The sequence below is a fragment of the Epinephelus lanceolatus genome, chromosome 20 (assembly GCF_041903045.1).
Source record: "Epinephelus lanceolatus isolate andai-2023 chromosome 20, ASM4190304v1, whole genome shotgun sequence".
Classification (NCBI taxonomy): domain Eukaryota; kingdom Metazoa; phylum Chordata; class Actinopteri; order Perciformes; family Serranidae; genus Epinephelus; species Epinephelus lanceolatus.
Genome location: NC_135753.1, coordinates 1,432,549 through 1,452,143, shown reverse-complemented (window position 1 = coordinate 1,452,143; position 19,595 = coordinate 1,432,549). Strand labels below are relative to the sequence as shown.

General features: G+C 40.9%; 3 protein-coding genes across 6 annotated transcripts in view; 1 reads left to right on the top strand and 2 right to left on the bottom strand.

Annotated features, from left to right (window-relative positions):
* The window catches only part of cnn3a (calponin 3, acidic a), a 39,993-nt gene extending 38,119 nt beyond the window's left edge, over positions 1 to 1,874 (bottom strand). Inside the window, exon 1 of the mRNA XM_033639106.2 lies at positions 1,618 to 1,874. Coding sequence (XP_033494997.1) covers positions 1,618 to 1,674 — 57 coding nt within the window. The 5' untranslated portion in view covers positions 1,675 to 1,874. The remainder of the gene's footprint in view (positions 1 to 1,617) is intronic.
* LOC144458933 (uncharacterized) lies at positions 1,171 to 14,982 on the top strand. 2 transcript variants are annotated; one of them, XM_078162787.1, is made up of 3 exons: positions 1,171 to 1,592; positions 14,257 to 14,418; positions 14,507 to 14,982. In XM_078162787.1, the coding sequence occupies exons 1-3, from the start codon at positions 1,449 to 1,451 to the stop codon at positions 14,756 to 14,758; spliced, it is 558 nt and encodes a 185-aa protein (XP_078018913.1). In that variant the 5' UTR covers positions 1,171 to 1,448; the 3' UTR covers positions 14,759 to 14,982. The 2 variants fall into 2 exon arrangements, with proteins under 2 accessions (XP_078018913.1, XP_078018912.1); XM_078162786.1 differs by lacking the exon at positions 1,171 to 1,592 and adding an exon at positions 11,142 to 11,447 and having other exon boundaries at positions 14,507 to 14,981.
* alg14 (ALG14 UDP-N-acetylglucosaminyltransferase subunit) overlaps positions 9,684 to 19,595 on the bottom strand; it is a 63,111-nt gene continuing 53,199 nt past the window's right edge. For 2 of the 3 annotated variants that reach the window (XM_078162785.1, XM_078162783.1), the window contains one exon: positions 9,684 to 10,508. In XM_078162785.1, coding sequence (XP_078018911.1) covers positions 10,278 to 10,508 — 231 coding nt within the window. In that variant the 3' untranslated portion in view covers positions 9,684 to 10,277. Of the gene's footprint in view, positions 10,509 to 16,634; positions 17,205 to 19,595 lie in introns of those variants that run through there. The other variant, XM_078162784.1, reaches the window with a different exon arrangement.

The following is a 19,595-nucleotide window of genomic DNA, read 5'->3' as shown; positions in this document are numbered from 1 at the left end:
CATCCATCTCGGATATTGCACTTGCCTTGGGATCTTTCTGTTTAATCTTTAGTAAAGATGTTCCCCCCTAACTGACGGGTCAGAAAGGGAACTCTAATGGTTTATAAAGTTTGATCTGAAAGTTTTGATCATCAACAAAAGGAGTGGAGTCTGCGAGGCTTCCACTCCGCCGCCATGTTGGAAAAGTCACCTCTATTAATTATGTGCACATTGCAACAAAAATGACTTAGTATGGAGTTGTTGTTTGAAGTCACCTGGCAGATTTGTAACAATGTTATGAAGTACAGACTCTTCTAATCTACCTACACATACAACCACAAACTGTTCTTCACTGTTACCATTGAAAGCAGATATGATGTTGGAATGGAATACCAGACTCAAGTGAGCTTTAAGTGGACAAGTTTCATATGATGGTGAAATTAGTGGCAATCCATGGGTGCTTAAGTGATGAAAAACATTACATACCAGAATGACAGTATGCTTAGTGAGTGGTGAGCAGTGATGAAAAGTAGCTACATGTGGTTTGTGGTTAATGATTGAAAACGTCTAGTGGTGCTTTTGTTTTAGTTCTCTTCAGATAAGCTTCTTTAGGCAGAGCTGTATCACTATAATGTAGAGATCTTTTGATTATGTCATTATTTTAACATCTCATACAGTCCCACAGTCTGCAGCTGTCTGTAATAACGCTGATATACACCTTTAATTTCTTTGAACGAATAATACTGACACATTTTTGAAGAGCAACCTCCTGTTACAATGGTACATATTTTTCTTTCATTATCATTCCAATTACAATTACAGAAAGTGCCTAATATTAAACCACTGCTACGTGGCAATCTTAAAGAGTGCAACATATCCAAAGAGAGACAACAGAGTGAGTGAGTGAATCCAAAGAGGTCATATAACCAGGAGAAAGCCGCACAGCCCCAGCTGGGGCCCAGCGCCTCCCAAACTAACAATACATTCAATATAGCTTATTCATCTTATGGAGGATTCTTTACTATGCAAACACACTGTGCATCATAGCATTCGAATAAGTTAGCAGCTTTAACTCCATGACTACCTCAGAGTGTTCCTGTGATCCCATCTGTGAACAAAGAGAGACGAAGCAAAGTTTGTTTCCCAGTATTGGGGGAAAAGCGGTGGGGGCCTAAAGTCTCCAATCATCACTTTGTGCTCTGTTTAGTTGTCGGCAGATGTGCTCAACGTTTGGACAATCTCCGTCGACGTTTATGAGCTGCACTTTAATTTGTTGTAGGCTATATTTAACAACTCCGTTCAGATCACAACTGTTAAATCTGGCCCACGTTTCTTTATGTTACCTTTGTTAGTGTAAGCTTAAACGTTTAAAGAACTGGAGATCAGTTACCGTATGCTGCGCGCTCTCGTTATCGGTTTTACGCAACACCGGGCTGAAAAGAAGTTTCGGCAGCTTTTGTTAACGGCAAATGGACACTAAACCAGCCACTGTGTTGAAATGGCCACAGTTCGGTGTGTTGCTTTTCTCCGAGATGAACGGGCTGTTTATGAAGACAGGATTCTTAAACGCTAGCTTACGTGTTTTAAAGATGTTTACCATCGGAGACACAAAGGTAAAGACAAAACTTGGACACTTACTTTGCTTCTCACTTCGGCAGATAATCCGTAGGCTGGCCCCTTGTTAAAATGTGTCATTTTCTTAGTATATTCTCAGCTACAGTATAGCACAGAGCCTGCTGTGGAAAACTCCTAATAAGCAGCAGTGGATTCGGCTGCCTCGAACACTTAGAGCAGGAGGTAAGTAGCCTATTCCGTGAGGTTTCTCAGAGAGGAAGACCAGAGGCTAGAGAATTTGCAGACCAGGCTTAGATTGCAGGGGGAAGAGGAAAAAAAACGCCAAATGATTGACGTAGCCACAACAGCCATTGAGAGCAGCCGATATATCTAGGCTACTTCCTCTCCTGGAACTCTTTATGGATGGCTCATGCTACAGTTTTTGGATTTGAATAGGCCTAACAGTACTATGGAAGCGTAATGCATTCCCTTGAGAAAAAAACGTCCCCAATTTTTTCTTTTGAATTTACAAGACGCTTCAGAATTCCGAGAAAAGTTTTCATAGATAAAAGGTTGTGCTCTGTTTTCTGAATTATGAGATTATTATTTCTGAATTTTTTAGCCCCTTGATTTTTTTCTGAATTAGATTAGAATTTTGCAGGTTCCCTTTCTTAAAATAATGAGCTGAATAAATGAGACAATAATCTCGTTACTTTAGAAAAACAAATATGAACATTTTTCTCAGACTTGTCAGACAAAAACCCCCTTACAGTAATTCAGACAAACAGTGCATTTTATCCCTCAAGTGAATGCATTGCATTAATTAACTGACTTCCACAACTGACTGCATGTTGGAGTATAAATAAATTAATCGGGTAACTTCAGTCCTCTTTCACCATGACTTGTGTGGAAGAAAAAAAATGCTTTCAGGGCCATTCTGTGGCTGATTCAAATTAGTTTTTATTTACGGCATGGTGGGGATAGAAGTTCACAGTGAGCCATAGAATTCTCTCTCAAGATCATTATTCAAAGACAAGGTTTAAAGGGATAGTGCACCCAAAAATGAAAATTCAGCCATTATCTACTCACCCATATGCCGACGGAAGCTCAGGTGAAGTTTAAGAGTCCTCATATCCCTTGCGGAGATTGGTGGGGGGAGCGGCTAGCACACCTAATGTCTGACGGTGCCCCAGACTAACGTCCAAGAACACAAAATTGAAACCACAAAATATCTCCAACATGCCCATCCGTAGTGATCCAAGTGTCCTGAAGCCCCAACATAAAAAATTGTTTCGAAAAACGTCATATGAACTCTGTTTTTAGCCTCACTGTAGCCTGTAGCGCTGACTGCTTTTCTGTGCTCTGCGCTCACGTGTGTGTGCTTGCGCGAGACCAGCGAAAGCATGAGCTTTGCTTACCCGTGTTTACATCACGTGACACGTGCACCGCAGGGGGAGACAACGGTAACCACAGTAGCTAAAAGATAATTTGCACTACGGTCATTTAGCAAAGGACAGCCCAACATGTCTGAAGACTCTGAAATTGAGGAGGAACACCATTTCTTTGTTGGGCTGTATTTGTTTGAGCCCGAGTATACGGACGCGGAACTCAGGCTACTGGATGAAGCAGCCGCTGCAGCTCATGAGCCTAACCCTCAGCCAGCCGCAGAATACCAGAGTCGAGCACTGGAAACCTGGTGGTGTAGTTGTTTCAAATGCAAAGCAATGCCAACGGATGAGGAAAGTCTTAGCTGCTCAGACTGGGAATTGGCGATGCCTGCACTTGAGAATCTGGACAGCAGTACTGACGAGACTGCTGCTCTTCAGAGACCGTGCATCACCGATCACCCTGAGCGCGCACACGTGAGCGCGGAGCACAGAAAAGCAGTCAGAGCTACAGGCTACAATGAGGCTAAAAACAGAGTTCATATGACGTTTTTCGAAACAACTTTTTATTTTGGGGCGTCAGGACACTTGGATCACTACGGATGAGCATGATGGAGATATTTTGTGGTTTCAATTTTGTGTTCTTGGATGTTAGTCTAGGGCGCCGTCAGCCATTAGGTGTGCTAGCCGCTCCCGCCACAATCTCCGCAAGGGATGTGAGGACTCTAAAACTTCACCTGAGCCTCCGTCAGCATATGGGTGAGTAGATGATGGCTGAATTTTTCATTTTTGGGTGCACTATCCCTTTAATTCTCTTACATCAAGGCTAGCCTAAAACAGTAGGTTGTGGGCTGGGCTGATCAAGAGGTCTGATTGACATCAAAGGTGAACAGGACTCAGGAAACCCTGAACAGGCAATACGTTAACAATACAGTCAGACTGGATCTGCCCCAATCCCTTAACACCTCAAAGACTGTCTTCCTGGATGAGAAGTTCAAGACTGAACACAGGGATCCATCAGTGTTCATCATATATATTTTGGCACAGAACAAATGTCATAGGGAACAACAGGAACTTCATCAGTGAAGAGAATGACAATAATACAAAACATGATATAACTAAAAGTATTACAATACATTTATTTTTATTGTTTTACAATTCTCCCTTTTGTCCTTTACAGTATAACACTACCATGCCACTCAAGGCACCAGGGGTGCCACAAGGGATTGTGGGCCACATGAAAAGATATGACAGTAGGGTCCACCACCACAGGCCACATGAATTCTGTGCAAATACTGCAACCACATCTCTAGAACCCTCTAGAACTCTTATAAGTAATTACTTTTAGTCTGTGGTATTTCAATCACTCAAACTTGAGTTACCATCAGCTGACATGTCATTTGATAGAATACTGGTTCATTGGTAGGGGCAGGGACGGTTTTTGCTATGGGCAATGTGGGCGAGCGCCCTCCAAAATAAAACAAAAAAAACCCCCAAAACTCACCAGTTTTCTAGACTACCGCTCATTTCCACGTCAAGTTAGTGGAGTGGGCGCTGGGGCGCCCCATTATCATGTTTCAACCAGCAGCAGAAAGGAAAGGCGAATCCTGGCGGTTGTGGGTTGAACGGGGGTCACAGACAGGAATACGGCGGAGGCTCATAGTGCTCTGCAGCACTTACTGGCAACAGAGAAGTCCAACTCCAGGTCCAGTAATTTCCTTTTTAGTTGGTGTCATGAATGCCCAGTAGTACCTGGACAACCGAGCCGTGGTGGCACACAGGTATGTGGCATGTCAGAGGGATGGTTTGCCCAGGGCGTAAAACTAGCCAGGACCGCCTCTGGGTAGGGGGGTTATATGGGGAGGTAGGGCTGCTGAAGATGAAGCTGCATCTGTACTTTGGCCTGGTGCCATGCAGGGACAGGGGCAGCTTTAATAAAAAGGGGCAGATTTAATAAAAAGCGCCTGATTAAAGTTTGGCTGTAATGATTAAATAACGGCTTTAATAGGAGCAAAATAATAATAATAATAATAATGATAAACTTTATTTATATAGCACCTTTCAAAACACAGTTACAAAGTGCTGTACAATTTAACTTAACACAATTAAAATACAAGAAGAATAAAACAAATAACATGTCATAAAATGTCATCAAATAAAAGATAAAATAAGGAAGGTCAAACTTAAATCAAGATAATAAATAGGAAATAAAATCAGTAAGATTGCATCAAAATAGACAGACAGCTCAGACTAGGTCAGGATATGCTTTCCCATAGACGTACGTTTTTTGGAGCGGCTTAAATGAAGCCAGTGTCTCAGACAGCCTTGTATCCTAATGTAAAGTAAAAAATGTAAAGACTCAGAATTTTCTGTTAAGATATGAACAGTTAGGGGAGCAAACTCCTAGTCTATTTCATTATGGACTAAATTGGTTCATTTCCACCACTCAGGGTGACCCACCTTTCTTTGTGAAGAACTGGGTGACATACGGTCGCCCTTTCTTTTCTCTCTCGTGTTTCTTTTCCTTTTTGGTACCCAGATTTTTGCTTTGGAAGCTGAGACTCTCCTCAATCCACGCTGCTAACCAGTACCATTTACGCCAGGTTTAGGGTCAGAACCGAACCATTTCAAGGAAACACAGGGGGAGGGGGCAATACAGAGGCTCTCTGGATGTTTACTTTTTGCCAAAAACAAGAAAAGAAAAAGCAACTGTTAGTATTAGTTACCTTATTCTATCGTCTGTTATCTTATCTTGTAATCTTAATGTTTAAATATTTTTTTTAGTCAGAGGCCCTGAGAACTGTACTGACTTTTCTCCCCCATACTGCCACTGCTGGGTATGAACATATTCATATATATGTGTATATATTAGGGATGTAACGATTACCGATATTACGGTAAATTTCGGTTAATTTTTACATGGTAAGAATGACCGTTTATGTTTAAATTAATTGCATTATCACGGTGGATTATCAGGATATGTAATAACAGCCTCATTCAAGTCTCGCGATGCAGGTGCTGCGTGAATGTATAGCATGTGTAAACACAAAGAATGAAAACATGGCGGAAGCGGCACTCAGGACATTTTCCCCCCAACTAAACGCACAAAGTCTGAGGTCTGGTCGTACTTTGGGTTTCTGAAGAATGCTGAGGGACAGCTGGTGGAGGACAACTATCCTGTGTGCAGAACATGCCGAAAGAAAGTTGCTGCGAAGGGTAGCAACATTACAAATCTGCTGCTCATCTGTGACCATCATCCACAGCTTTACAGCCAATGCAAGTTATGCTATGCACACGTCAGTTACTGTGTGAGGGACTTCGGTTTTACTAAGATTGTCATAATGTGTAACTCTCGACGTATGCGGGACATTTGAACCGTATCTGTCCTCCTAAACGGCGACTAGGTTTTCCGTTTTCGTTTAAGACACTTAGGAGCTAATGCTAGCTGAGTAGCTAATAGCCGTATTAGCAGCTATGTTGTTAACGTTAAGCATTTCAAAACGAAACAGAGCTGAAAACACTGAGCAGAGCCGACAGAATATAAACCGACGTAACGTAATGCTAATTGAGATCAACTATGATTGAATCACTGTGATTATGGTTATTGTATGGCGAGCTAGAATCGATATAGACGGCCAGTTATGCTTTCTCGACATAAGCTCAAGGAAACAACATAAAACGCTGCCGTGTTAACCTTTGACTGAGAGCATGCACTCCTTTTGTCATACAGGTAATTCTCTGACTCACATGCACACTTCTAATGTGTGAATTATTCTGTGTAATGATGACCATTGCCCTTAGGGTTTTTCTGGTTTCTCCTGCACATTTGTGATATCTATACTATATATTGTATGTCTTTTGTTCTACTCTTGCATTGTTTTGTTTTAGATATATTTTTTCTCTCGTGCTAATAAATAAATAATTAATATATAAATTGTTTACATATTTTGCTGACTGTTAAAATGCACCAGACAAATAAGCTTTGCTCTTGTAATGTGCTTACATATTTTGTTAATTTAAAATAAAATTTTCTGTTGCTGTGCCAATCCCTTGCCCCTTTAATGTGAAAGTTTCATTTTAATATAAGATTTAATATAAGAGTTACAAGATTTAGTGAAGTTATTTCAATGTATCTATTTTTTGGACATTTTACAGCGCTTAAAAAATATCGCAATATTATCGTTTACCGTGATAATTTGGTCACTATAATCGAGATATCAAATTTTCCATATTGTTACATCCCTAATATATATATATATATATATATATATATATATATATATATATATACACACACAATACAGGCCAAAAGTTTGGACACACCTTCTCATTCAATGCGTTTTCTTTATTTTCATGACTATTTACATTGTAGATTCTCACTGAAGGCATCAAAACCATGAATGAACACATGTGGAGTTATGTACTTAACAAAAAAAGGTGAAATAATTGAAAACATGTTTTATATTCTAGTTTCTTCAAAATAGCCACCCTTTGCTCTGATTACTGCTTTGCACACTCTTGGCATTCTCTCCATGAGCTTCAAGAGGTAGTCACCTGAAATGGTTTCCACTTCACAGGTGTGCCTTATCAGGGTTAATTAGTGGAATTTCTTGCTTTATCAATGGGGTTGGGACCATCAGTTGTGTTGTGCAGAAGTCAGGTTAATACACAGCCGACAGCCCTATTGGACAACTGTTAAAATTCATATTATGGCAAGAACCAATCAGCTAACTAAAGAAAAACGAGTGGCCATCATTACTTTAAGAAATGAAGGTCAGTCAGTCCGGAAAATTGCCAAAACTTTAAATGTGTCCCCAAGTGGAGTCGCAAAAACCATCAAGCGCTACAAGGAAACTGGCACACATGAGGACCGACCCAGGAAAGGAAGACCAAGAGTCACCTCTGCTTCTGAGGATAAGTTCATCCGAGTCACCAGCCTCAGAAATGGCAAGTTAACAGCAGCTCAGATCAGAGACCAGATGAATGCCACACAGAGTTCTAGCAGCAGACCCATCTCTAGAACAACTGTTAAGAGGAGACTGCGCCAATCAGGCCTTCATGGTCAAATAGCTGCTAGGAAACCACTGCTAAGGAGAGGCAACAAGCAGAAGAGATTTGTTTGGGCCAAGAAACACAAGGAATGGACATTAGACCAGTGGAAATCTGTGCTTTGGTCTGATGAGTCCAAATTTGAGATCTTTGGTTCCAACCGCCGTGTCTTTGTGAGACGCAGAAAAGGTGAACGGATGGATTCCACATGCCTGGTTCCCACTGTGAAGCATGGAGGAGGAGGTGTGATGGTGTGGGGGTGTTTTGCTGGTGACACTGTTGGGGATTTATTCAAAATTGAAGGCACACTGAACCAGCATGGCTACCACAGCATCCTGCAGCGACATGCCATCCCATCCGGTTTGCGTTGAGTTGGACGATCATTTATTTTTCAACAGGACAATGACCCCAAACACACCTCCAGGCTGTGAAAGGGCTATTTGACCAAGAAGGAGAGTGATGGAGTGCTGCGGCAGATGACCTGGCCTCCACAGTCACCGGACCTGAACCCAATCGAGATGGTTTGGGGTGAGCTGGACCGCAGAGTGAAGGCAAAGGGGCCAACAAGTGCTAAACACCTCTGGGAACTCCTTCAAGACTGTTGGAAAACCATTTCAGGTGACTACCTCTTGAAGCTCATCGAGAGAATGCCAAGAGTGTGCAAAGCAGTAATCAGAGCAAAGGGTGGCTATTTTGAAGAAACTAGAATATAAAACATGTTTTCAGTTATTTCACCTTTTTTTGTTAAGTACATAACTCCACATGTGTTCATTCATAGTTTTGATGCCTTCAGTGAGAATCTACAATGTAAATAGTCATGAAAATAAAGAAAACGCATTGAATGAGAAGGTGTGTCCAAACTTTTGGCCTGTACTGTATATAATTTTTAATTTAATGTTATATACTTTATTAATCCCCGAGGGTAAATTCAGTTTTTCACTCTGTTTATCAATTACACACAGGTCCGAACACATGCACAAACTGGACCTATACATGCACTAAATGGAGAGATGTCAGAGTGGCCGCTCTGAGCGGTTGGGGAGTTTGGTGCCTTGCTCAGGGGCACCTTGGCAGAGCCCAGGAGGTGAACTGGCACCTCTCCAGCTACCAGTCCATGCTCCATAATTTTGGTCTGGACGGGGACTTGCACAGGCGACCCTCCGGTTCCCAACCCAAATCCCTATGGACTGAGCTACTGCCACCCCAATGTTAGCCTTTCATTTTCCCTGCCTGAATGTAGATGGGAACCGACCTAAACACACATTATAGGCTATTAGTTAACAGAAACAAAGAACGCATTTTCTGGCTTTTTTCAAATGAGCAGTAGTGAAAATTAATATACTTTGTTATCAATGTGTTAATAAGCAGACAGCATTAGCTAGCTAGCATGCTAGCAAGTTGATAGGTTGTACTTCCACATTAAATTATGTTATATAGGGACGTCTCCACAACTATTAATCAAGAACAGTAAGCCAAATACATGCTTGAAAAACATGAGTTTTCACAATGATGTTGATTATCTTACACCACTAAAATAATTCAGCTCATATAAACCTAACACACACTCCTCCACTGAGCATTGAACAGCAGGGATTATAACCTAAATATTGCGATTCTAATTAACTGGAGACAAAACTTTTTTTCTACCACATGTAGATCACAAACTCATAGATATAAGAATGACTCATTGCAAGGAGTTAAGAAATATAAACATTATAATTTTTTTTATATTTTATTTGGCACTCACACTGACACCACTATTGTCCCTTTCTGCCACCAGCTCAGCACCCTCATCATCTTTACACACCATCTTTATGTGTTAACACACATTTTTATGTTATCTTACCACACAATTTCTATGACATTATTTGCACAAATAGCATTCCATAATATCAGACACAGAGTTGCATTTCTGCATGTAAAGTGAGAGTGAAACATAAGCTGATAGACAGCCATGGGCTACTGATCAAAATAAAAGCCTGCTCTGTCAGACTGAAAAACAAAGCAACTATTCCATTAATTCTTATTCAACCAACAGCAGAAAGAAGCTCCTCAGTTAAGAGATAAAAAATTATATTTTGGTCCTTTCTTAAGATATTATATGAGGTTATTTTTTTTTTATATATATGGAAGCTTATGTTTTCTGTTACATCAAGTGTACTGTGGTGTTACACCTTGCACTCTATAAAATTTCACACCTACAGAATTATTAAATTATATCAACATCATATTACTCAAAAATAAAAGAACCAGCATGTGTTCATGACCATTACAACAAACATTACATATTTTAATCCGACATTTGTATTTTCACACTATTCTTCCAAGGAAAATGGATTTGGGGTATTTGTCTCTCAGACAGGGCCACTGCACAAAGAAATAGTCTGATATTGGGTACAGGATCTTTCCAGTGAGTGACAGTGTCTGCACCCGGCAAATGCTTTCGACGTAAACTATCAGGACTTTCTTCATTCCCAGAATTCCAAGCAGCAGTCCTGCCACACACAGGGGAATGCAGGTCCCTGGGCCATTACACAGCACCTGAAACAACAGACAGATACACACAGCAGGGAGAGGGATAAGCACATTCCCAGGAAGTGACACATACTCAGTTTGGCTGTGCACAACAACTTTGACAGAACTATAATGGCACATGACAGAAAGTGGTTAAAGGAAAAATTCAGGGTGATATGTGTTTGCTGTCTAAAAATCAATATCTGTTTAATCCTTATGTGTCGAGTATACAGACAAGGACTGTAGGCTGATTTGTTTTCATCAATACATGTAGTTTTTCCTGTTTTCTATGAGAAGGAGGGGTGTATGGTCCAATGGGGATCCTATGTTTGCCAAGCTGTCTTCATTTGCACCTGTGTTGGGCTGTCTGTAGAAAACAGACATCCAGACACTGTCATCTCTAAAAAACAGAAAAGTGCATGTTGAAATATCTCTGTGTTAATATGTCTGTGTGTATTGTAGATACAAACTCTCTATAGTTTACCTTTTTTCTAGTTTGGAGATCACAGGTTTATAGTTACTGGTCTGTGTCTCGTCATAGTATGAACAATGATAACTACTGTTGTATTAAAGTGTGTTAAAATAAGCTTTATTTTTATTATACTTGCAAAATGGTATATAAAAAGTTAAATATCTATCAAAATTCATGACTATCAAAATTAAACTTAACTTAAACATCAATCCCAATTCCTATCTTAACCCTCAATCTTAACCCTCAGTTATAAAAAATCCGTGCTCCTGCTAAGTGCTAGTGCTGTCCCGATTCTCTGTGTGTTGAGTTAAGGGTGAAGATTAAGGGCTGTATGTCCCTTACTTATGAGATTTTCCAGCACCACATTTGGCGGTGAGTGCTATCCCAGAATCCCTTGCGCATCATCGGCCAAGCCCAGCCAAAATCAGCTGAGTCCGTACGATTCATTCAAAGCAAGATGGCGGCGGAAAGCGGTAAAAAGAGGAGTTATAACTGTGAGTATTTTCCTTGCAAATATGAGTTTAAAAATTATGAAATTATCGTGAGCATTGTAATATCTTAGTTAACTTTCATTTTATGGATTTTAGACCTCTTTGTAACGTAAACACGAACACATTTTTTCACTAACAATCGATAGTCAGTAACGTTAATATTAGCCGTCGCGGTGCACACAAGCCATAACGTTAGCTGTTGTTCAGTTAACGTTACGAAATATATTTTTTCTCAGTGGTAATGTTGTTAAGTTTTATCAATATACAGTACAGGCCAAAAGTTTGGACACACCTTCTCATTCAATGCGTTTTCTTTATTTTCATGACTATTTACATTGTAGATTCTCACTGAAGGCATCAAAACTATGAATGAACACATGTGGAGTTATGTACTTAACAAAAAAAGGTGAAATAACTGAAAGCATGTTTTATATTCTAGTTTCTTCAAAATAGCCACCCTTTGCTCTGATTACTGCTTTGCACACTCTTGGCATTCTCTCCATGAGCTTCAAGAGGTAGTCACCTGAAATGGTTTCCACTTCACAGGTGTGCCTTATCAGGGTTAATTAGTGGAATTTCTTGCTTTATCAATGGGGTTGGGACCATCAGTTGTGTTGTGCAGAAGTCAGGTTAATACACAGCTGACAGCCCTATTGGACAACTGTTAAAATTCATATTATGGCAAGAACCAATCAGCTAACTAAAGAAAAACGAGTGGCCATCATTACTTTAAGAAATGAAGGTCAGTCAGTCCGGAAAATTGCAAAAACTTTAAATGTGTCCCCAAGTGGAGTCGCAAAAACCATCAAGCGCTACAAGGAAACTGGCACACATGAGGACCGACCCAGGAAAGGAAGACCAAGAGTCACCTCTGCTTCTGAGGATAAGTTCATCCGAGTCACCAGCCTCAGAAATGGCAAGTTAACAGCAGCTCAGATCAGAGACCAGATGAATGCCACACAGAGTTCTAGCAGCAGACCCATCTCTAGAACAACTGTTAAGAGGAGACTGCGCCAATCAGGCCTTCATGGTCAAATAGCTGCTAGGAAACCACTGCTAAGGAGAGGCAACAAGCAGAAGAGATTTGTTTGGGCCAAGAAACACAAGGAATGGACATTAGACCAGTGGAAATCTGTGCTTTGGTCTGATGGGTCCAAATTTGAGATCTCTGGTTCCAACCGCCGTGTCTTTGTGAGACGCAGAAAAGGTGAACGGATGGATTCCACATGCCTGGTTCCCACTGTGAAGCATGGAGGAGGAGGTGTGATGGTGTGGGGGTGTTTTGCTGGTGACACTGTTGGGGATTTATTCAAAATTGAAGGCACACTGAACCAGCATGGCTACCACAGCATCCTGCAGCGACATGCCATCCCATCCGGTTTGCGTTGAGTTGGACGATCATTTATTTTTCAACAGGACAATGACCCCAAACACACCTCCAGGCTGTGTAAGGGCTATTTGACCAAGAAGGAGAGTGATGGAGTGCTGCGGCAGATGACCTGGCCTCCACAGTCACCGGACCTGAACCCAATCGAGATGGTTTGGGGTGAGCTGGACCGCAGAGTGAAGGCAAAGGGGCCAACAAGTGCTAAACACCTCTGGGAACTCCTTCAAGACTGTTGGAAAACCATTTCAGGTGACTACCTCTTGAAGCTCATCGAGAGAATGCCAAGAGTGTGCAAAGCAGTAATCAGAGCAAAGGGTGGCTATTTTGAAGAAACTAGAATATAAAACATGTTTTCAGTTATTTCACCTTTTTTTGTTAAGTACATAACTCCACATGTGTTCATTCATAGTTTTGATGCCTTCAGTGAGAATCTACAATGTAAATAATCATGAAAATAAAGAAAACGCATTGAATGAGAAGGTGTGTCCAAACTTTTGGCCTGTACTGTATCCTTATAATGTATTATTTGTTCCTGTCAGTATTTCAAACAAAGAAAAACACACACACATCCAAACCGGAAGAAGGGCAGGTGCTGAGCCGAAAACGATGCAAAAATACACACACATGACGTGGTCACATGATGCAATGATACGTTACAGGCCCAGAGAAAAAGGAGGGAAAACAATGACCTCCTGTCAGAGATGTCCGACATAGTATAGATAACACATAGAAAAATCAACATGCAAAAAAATAGAAAGAAATAGAAAAAAATAGAATAGCCTGACTCTGATGTGCCTTTTTAAGAGAGTTATCTTTAAATATTTTTCCAGCGGCATCCTTGTATGTGGTGTTTTGCATATATTCACACTGATGCTCCAAGCTTGTGTTTGTGATGTGATGTGATGTATCTCTAGTGTACAGCACTGGTGTCCGTACACTATTGCTGTGTATGTGTGGGTCTGCTGATTTGTGTATGTTCTATTGTGCATTCACAGACAGGGGTTGGTTGTGTGTGTGTGTGTGTGTGTGTGTGTGTGTGTGTGTGCACGCTGGCACATGTACTTATCATCTTGTCTTCTATTTTTTTTCATGTCTGTTTTTTGCATGTTGATTTTTCTATGTGTTATCTATACAATGTCGGACATCTCTAACAAGAGGTCATTGTTTTTCCTCCTTTTTCTCTGGGCCTGTAACGTATCATTGCATCATGTGACCACGTCATGTGTGTATTTAAGATGGCGGCACCCTTTGTCTAAAAAAAACGTCTGATGAAGAGCCTGACGCTCGAAACGTTACTTACCTGAATAAATTTCGACTGAGCATTGGAGCCCTGCGGTGTGCGAGCTGTTTGATTTCTCTGTTCCTGTCAGTATTTGTAAGTAAGTGTGTTGTGTGTGTGTGTGTGTGTGTGTGTGTGTGTGTCAGGATCTGAAGAATCCCAAAACTGGGTCGGGTACAGACGGAGGAGAGTCCACCTGGAAGTATTTCCAGGAAATGCATGAGGTTCTGGGTGGGAGGCCGTCAATCGACCCTCCTCTGGTGGTGGCGTCCTTCACTGCAGAAGGGGACCCTACAGCTATATTAGAGGTAATTTTTGAATACTAGCAACAATCACATTTCATGTTTTTTTGTCTGTATGTGACTCATGTCCATGTCACCTGATTATTTTTATCAGGAGATTGTTGGTGGTCCCTCCACCGCAACAACTACCGCTGCTGATGGTCTGTCCACCTCTGATGCTGGTCCCCCAACCACTACCTCCGCCAGTCCCCCAACCCCTTCGCCAAAGAAAAAGAAAAAGAAAAACAATCCTGTAGTAGATTTTTTAAAGAATGAGAGTGAGAGGGAGCAGAAGCGCAACAAGGAGAGCGAGGCGAAGACTGAGCGCTTCCTCTGCCTCTTTGAAAAGATGGTCGACAAAATGTAATTTCTCAATTTAGCTGCTGTTCTGCACTACCTCATTCTTTTTTTATTGTTCCTGACAAACTATTTTTGTAAAATTTTTGTATTTAGCTGCTGTTCTCCGCTGTTTTGCACTACCTCATTGTTTTTGTATTGTTCCTGACAAACTGTTTTTGTATTGTTCATGACAAATTATTTTTGTAAACTATTTAATAAAAAAGTAAATAGTTCAGATTGTGAGTATACTTTATGTAATTTATAACGTTATATTTTCCCACATAGGTAGTTGAAACATAAGCATGATATAGAAGATAAAAACCACAGTCATGATACATTTTAAGAAAAAGATTTATTAGACAAAAGTGAAAAACAAAATATGACAGTATTAACAAAACATGTTTTAAAAAAGGCACAGTACAAACTATATACAAAATATATACATCAATATCAGGATCACAGACAGCCGTTACTATGGGCCCTGCACTTGGCCTGTGATTGAAGCAGCCAGTCTGTCCCTAGTAGCATTTCCCGAGGTTTCATTTGCTCCTAGGGCATCACGGGGTGGTTGTGGGTCAAAGATTTCCTGTGCAACATCGTTGTCTGGCTCAAGCATGTCCCCATTGTCCAAACACACATTGTGCAGAAAGGCACAGGTAGCAATGACCACAGGTGAAAAACTGGGCTTAACCTCCAAGGCCTTGAAAAGGATAGACCTCCATCGTGTCTTCATCACACCGAAAGCCCTTTCGATTATGCTGCGGCCCCGGGAATGGTGCTAATTGAAGCGGGATGGTGTGGGTCCCCTAACAGGCTCTTTGTAAGGCGTTATTAGGGTAATAGGATTGTCCAAACATGGATAGCCTCCATCTCCAAGTATGATGTATCCCGTGGGTGGGTACTGTTGTTTCTTATAAAATGTGCTGTTCTTCATGATCTGGGTGTCATGAACTGACCCTGGGTAGCCCACAAAAATGTCTAAAAACTTTCCTTTATAGTCACAGATGGCTTGCATGTTGATGGAAAAAAAACCTTTGTAATTTAAATTTTAGGTGTGTGGAACTTTACGTTTTCGTTAATTATAGCGCACCCTTTGGTCGAAGCGGTATGACACCCACAGCCTGGTTTCGTAAAATTCCGACTGCAGCCGGCATTCGGCTTCATTCATAAAATCTCGATTGCAACGGGGAATTACCGCATGCATTTGTTTTGGAGAGTGAGACAACACAGCAAAGCTGTTACCTGCAGCCTTCGCTTGCAAAGCTAACGTTACTAACGTCAGGTCAGTCCAAGTAATTAGTGGAAACAGCAAAATTACTCAGTAAATTCTCCTGTCGTGTTTCTGTTCTGATCTAATCCTAACACAGCAAAGCTGTTACCTGCAGCCTTCACTGGCAAAGCTAACATTACTAACGTCAGGTCAGTCCAAGTAATTAGTGGAAACATGCTAACATGATAACGTTAACAAGTAACATATAACACACAAGTTAGTAGTAAAGTAGGCCTAAGACCTGTTGATAAATGTTGTGGTGTAGCTCTGAATTTCTTATAAACTGAGGACAACTGCCTGCTGTATATTTGTGTTCATGGTCACAGTCACAGATAATTTTGTGGCGTTTGTTGTACTAGACAAAAGCGGTTCACATCAGCTACATTTAGCTTGCTTTTAACTTCCATGTTGTCATATATTGAAATGAAACAACATCTAACAAGTTGCTGTATATTCTCTAAATAAAAACAAAAATTACATACCTGTCGATTAGGAAAAGGGCCAACTCGGGATCAGTTTTAAAACCTTTCAATTCTCTCAGCTCTCTCCACTTGGTGAATGCCCAACCGAAGTTTACATGTGTTTTGGCTCGAGCCCTATCACTGTCTCGTTTAGCCTTCTTTTGTTCTTCTTCTTTTTCTTTTAGATGGTGCTCCTTAGTTATCCACCGTGACATCAAAAGTACAACCAAGTCCTTATAGATACATCTCTGGTAAAACTGTTATGTGTTATGTGTTCAGCAATGCCCGTTGCGTACCGCTTACTCGAAGAACACTTGTAAACACGGCTCACACAGCCATCTATTGCACCCACAACATAGTTTAATACAGGGGTTCCTGAAAGCTGTCCGAATTCTTCTCCAACTGAATGTAGCTCTCCTGGCTGTGGGAAACGGATGGCTAGCTTCAGGTTCTTCCATATCAGTCGTGCAACTCTATGGACTACCTGGTGAACAGTGGATTTTGGCACGCTGAAGACGCTCGCAACAACCCTACAGGAAAGTCCATGAGCCAGCCAGTACACATATATCAGGACCTCCAGCTGATGGCCCCAGCCATGGTCCTGTTCCCTCTGCAGAAGTCTCTGCAAACCCTGCATGGCTCTTCTGGTAAGGCGGAAGTCCTGGTGCAGCCTCTACATTAAACCACAAATGCAGTAATGGCACGTCCTGATTCAGCCTGCAGTACGGCGTAGAATGTCCAATCTGAAAAGTTAACATGAAAGTTTTTACTGGGTGAAACTGCAGAAAACATGAAAGCATTTCTCCCATCCCCCAAAACAACTGTATTCGTAATTCCCATCCCCCAAACCTACAAACACACAGACAAACAGACTCACGTTTGATACAATGCATGTCTAGTTTTCTATTAGACATGCACACGGATCATCATACAAGGCCTTGCTGCTAATGATTGATACACATTTCCATTATACTAACGTTAATAATAAATTGTTTGCATGTGATGTCATATCTGCTATGTAAACTAATTTACAACAATAATGTTACGTTTTTGCAATCTAACCTACATACCTGAATCTAATTCACCAGTATTCCAGTGTCAGAAAAGTCTTCTTTTTCGTACATCTCTCCGTTTGGCTGTAGACAATCTCAGAAAGATGCCTAAAGCCCCAAGCAAAAGACATAAGCGCAGCTGCAGACAGCATGATTCGTATCGTTCGTCTATAACCTTCTTCTTCTACGACTACTGATGACGTAATGTACCTTCTTCTTCTTCTTCTTTTGAATTGACAGACTGGACGGAGCTTTGGCGTATTGCTGCCCCCCACAGTCTGAAGACGTATTTGTCTTTAAGGGGTGTCCCATTTCTAAGTTTCAAGATAGCCCTAACACGTGGTTTTAAAGGACTAGTGAGATTGAGGGTTGAGCTTGAAAGTTAAGATTGAGGGTTAAAATAGGAATTGGGATTGGGCCCAACTGTGCACATTTTAAGACAACACTAACAACGACAGGTGGTGTTAGCTGCTGTTACTCATAGCCAGATTACAGTGACTCCCACAGCTGTGATGAGGGGTCATGATGATTCATTTTAAAGCTAGGGGCTAGTACAGGAAATGATATGTGTGTTTGTTCTTGTGATCTGTGATTTTGGAGAGTCATGTGGAATGATTCAAGCGTAACATAACTGAGCATGAACATGTAGAGCAGAACATGTACAACACTCAGACTGATGAACAGAGTTGGATAAGGGTTACTTTAAAAGTAATTAAAGTACTTTACTGCGTTACTTTTTTTTTAAAGTAACCAGTTACTTTACTGCATTACTCCCTGAGTAAAATAACTCAATAAATTTTAAAGTACTTCCAATGTTACTCCCTGAGAAAAGTAACTCAAGCACTTTTAAAGTACTTTTGAGTATTCTACATTTCCTATTGGGCAACGGACCACAGGGTGCTAAGCCTACATTTTTTTGTCTCTATTATGGACTACTTGCCCTTCACTGAGATCCAATTCTCCCATCACAGCTGTCACTTTGACCAGTAAAAACACAGAACGATCTGCTGCCGTAGACAACTGTATGACAACAACACCCCAGTGTTTTTAATATTTCCTCTAGGAATGTTACCACACAGAGTAAAAGGGGGAAATGATGGTGTGAAACAGCAGAGGCACTTTGTCAACCCGGTGAGTAACGTTACTGTCATTAGCATCAAGCTAGCAAACAATGTTACGTCCTCACGGTCGGACATAAAGTAATAACATTAAAAAATAGTGTCGGGGCTTTTACTCACCACAACTGCAGAGGCTACTAGCTTCATTTGAAACAGACTACATTATAGACGTTCCGTTATTTATTAATCCCTCTGTATCTTTATATTCTTACTTTTTATCTGCTCCCGTTGTCTTCATAAAGTTAACATATTGCGCCATCATTTCAAACTCAACACTTCATGAACTTGTTTCAAACTTATGACCTCGGCTGAGAGAATCCCTCCATTTTCTAAATAGGCTTTTATTGTGAAACATTTGTAGGAACTTGTTGTGGAGGATACAGTAGCTTGAATGTTTAAGCGCGGCACTTTTTTACTTTTTTACTCACTTTTTTTAGGTGACTACAACAACATTTCAGCTGGCACAGACACAGTGACTGAAATAATAGTAAAAGTAATAAAATTAAGACAAGAATAACCCGATGACATCACACACGCCGTGAAAGATGACTGGTGATAATTGATGAGTACCACTGTGTAATGTGTCATGTCTGTCGGCCACGGCACGGCACGATTTTATGACTCCACAATTCTGTAATGTGACATAGTGACTGTTGGAACGGGCAGAAAAGTTGTGTAGTGTGTACCATGCATAATGCAAGTCCTGAGTCTGACCTGTCTGTCAGCGAGTCCTCCTCCATCTTTTTTTAGACTACACCGTAGACAACGGCAGCATTTCTTCTACCACGTAGCTAGCCACAAGCTTCGTGGCTTCTTTCGGACTGATAGGTTTAACGTTATCTCTGTTATCAGAGCCAAAAGACAGTCGTTGCTGTTCCGGAGCTGAAGGACCAGCGTTTTAAAAGTAACGGAAGTAACTGATGGCTTGTTTGAAAATGTACTCAAGTGTTTGATTCCTCAAACA

What these genes read in the sequence shown, in the direction of transcription:
- LOC144458933 (XM_078162786.1), top strand. Translation starts at nt 11,298, where the DNA reads ATGAGATTTTCCAGCACCACATTTGGCGGTGAGTGCTATCCCAGAATC. An exon ending in TAAAAAGAGGAGTTATAACT is followed by an intron (nt 11,448 to 14,256) that starts GTGAGTATTTTC and finishes TGTGTGTGTCAG; the next exon opens with GATCTGAAGAATCCCAAAAC. An exon ending in ACCCTACAGCTATATTAGAG is followed by an intron (nt 14,419 to 14,506) that starts GTAATTTTTGAA and finishes TATTTTTATCAG; the next exon opens with GAGATTGTTGGTGGTCCCTC.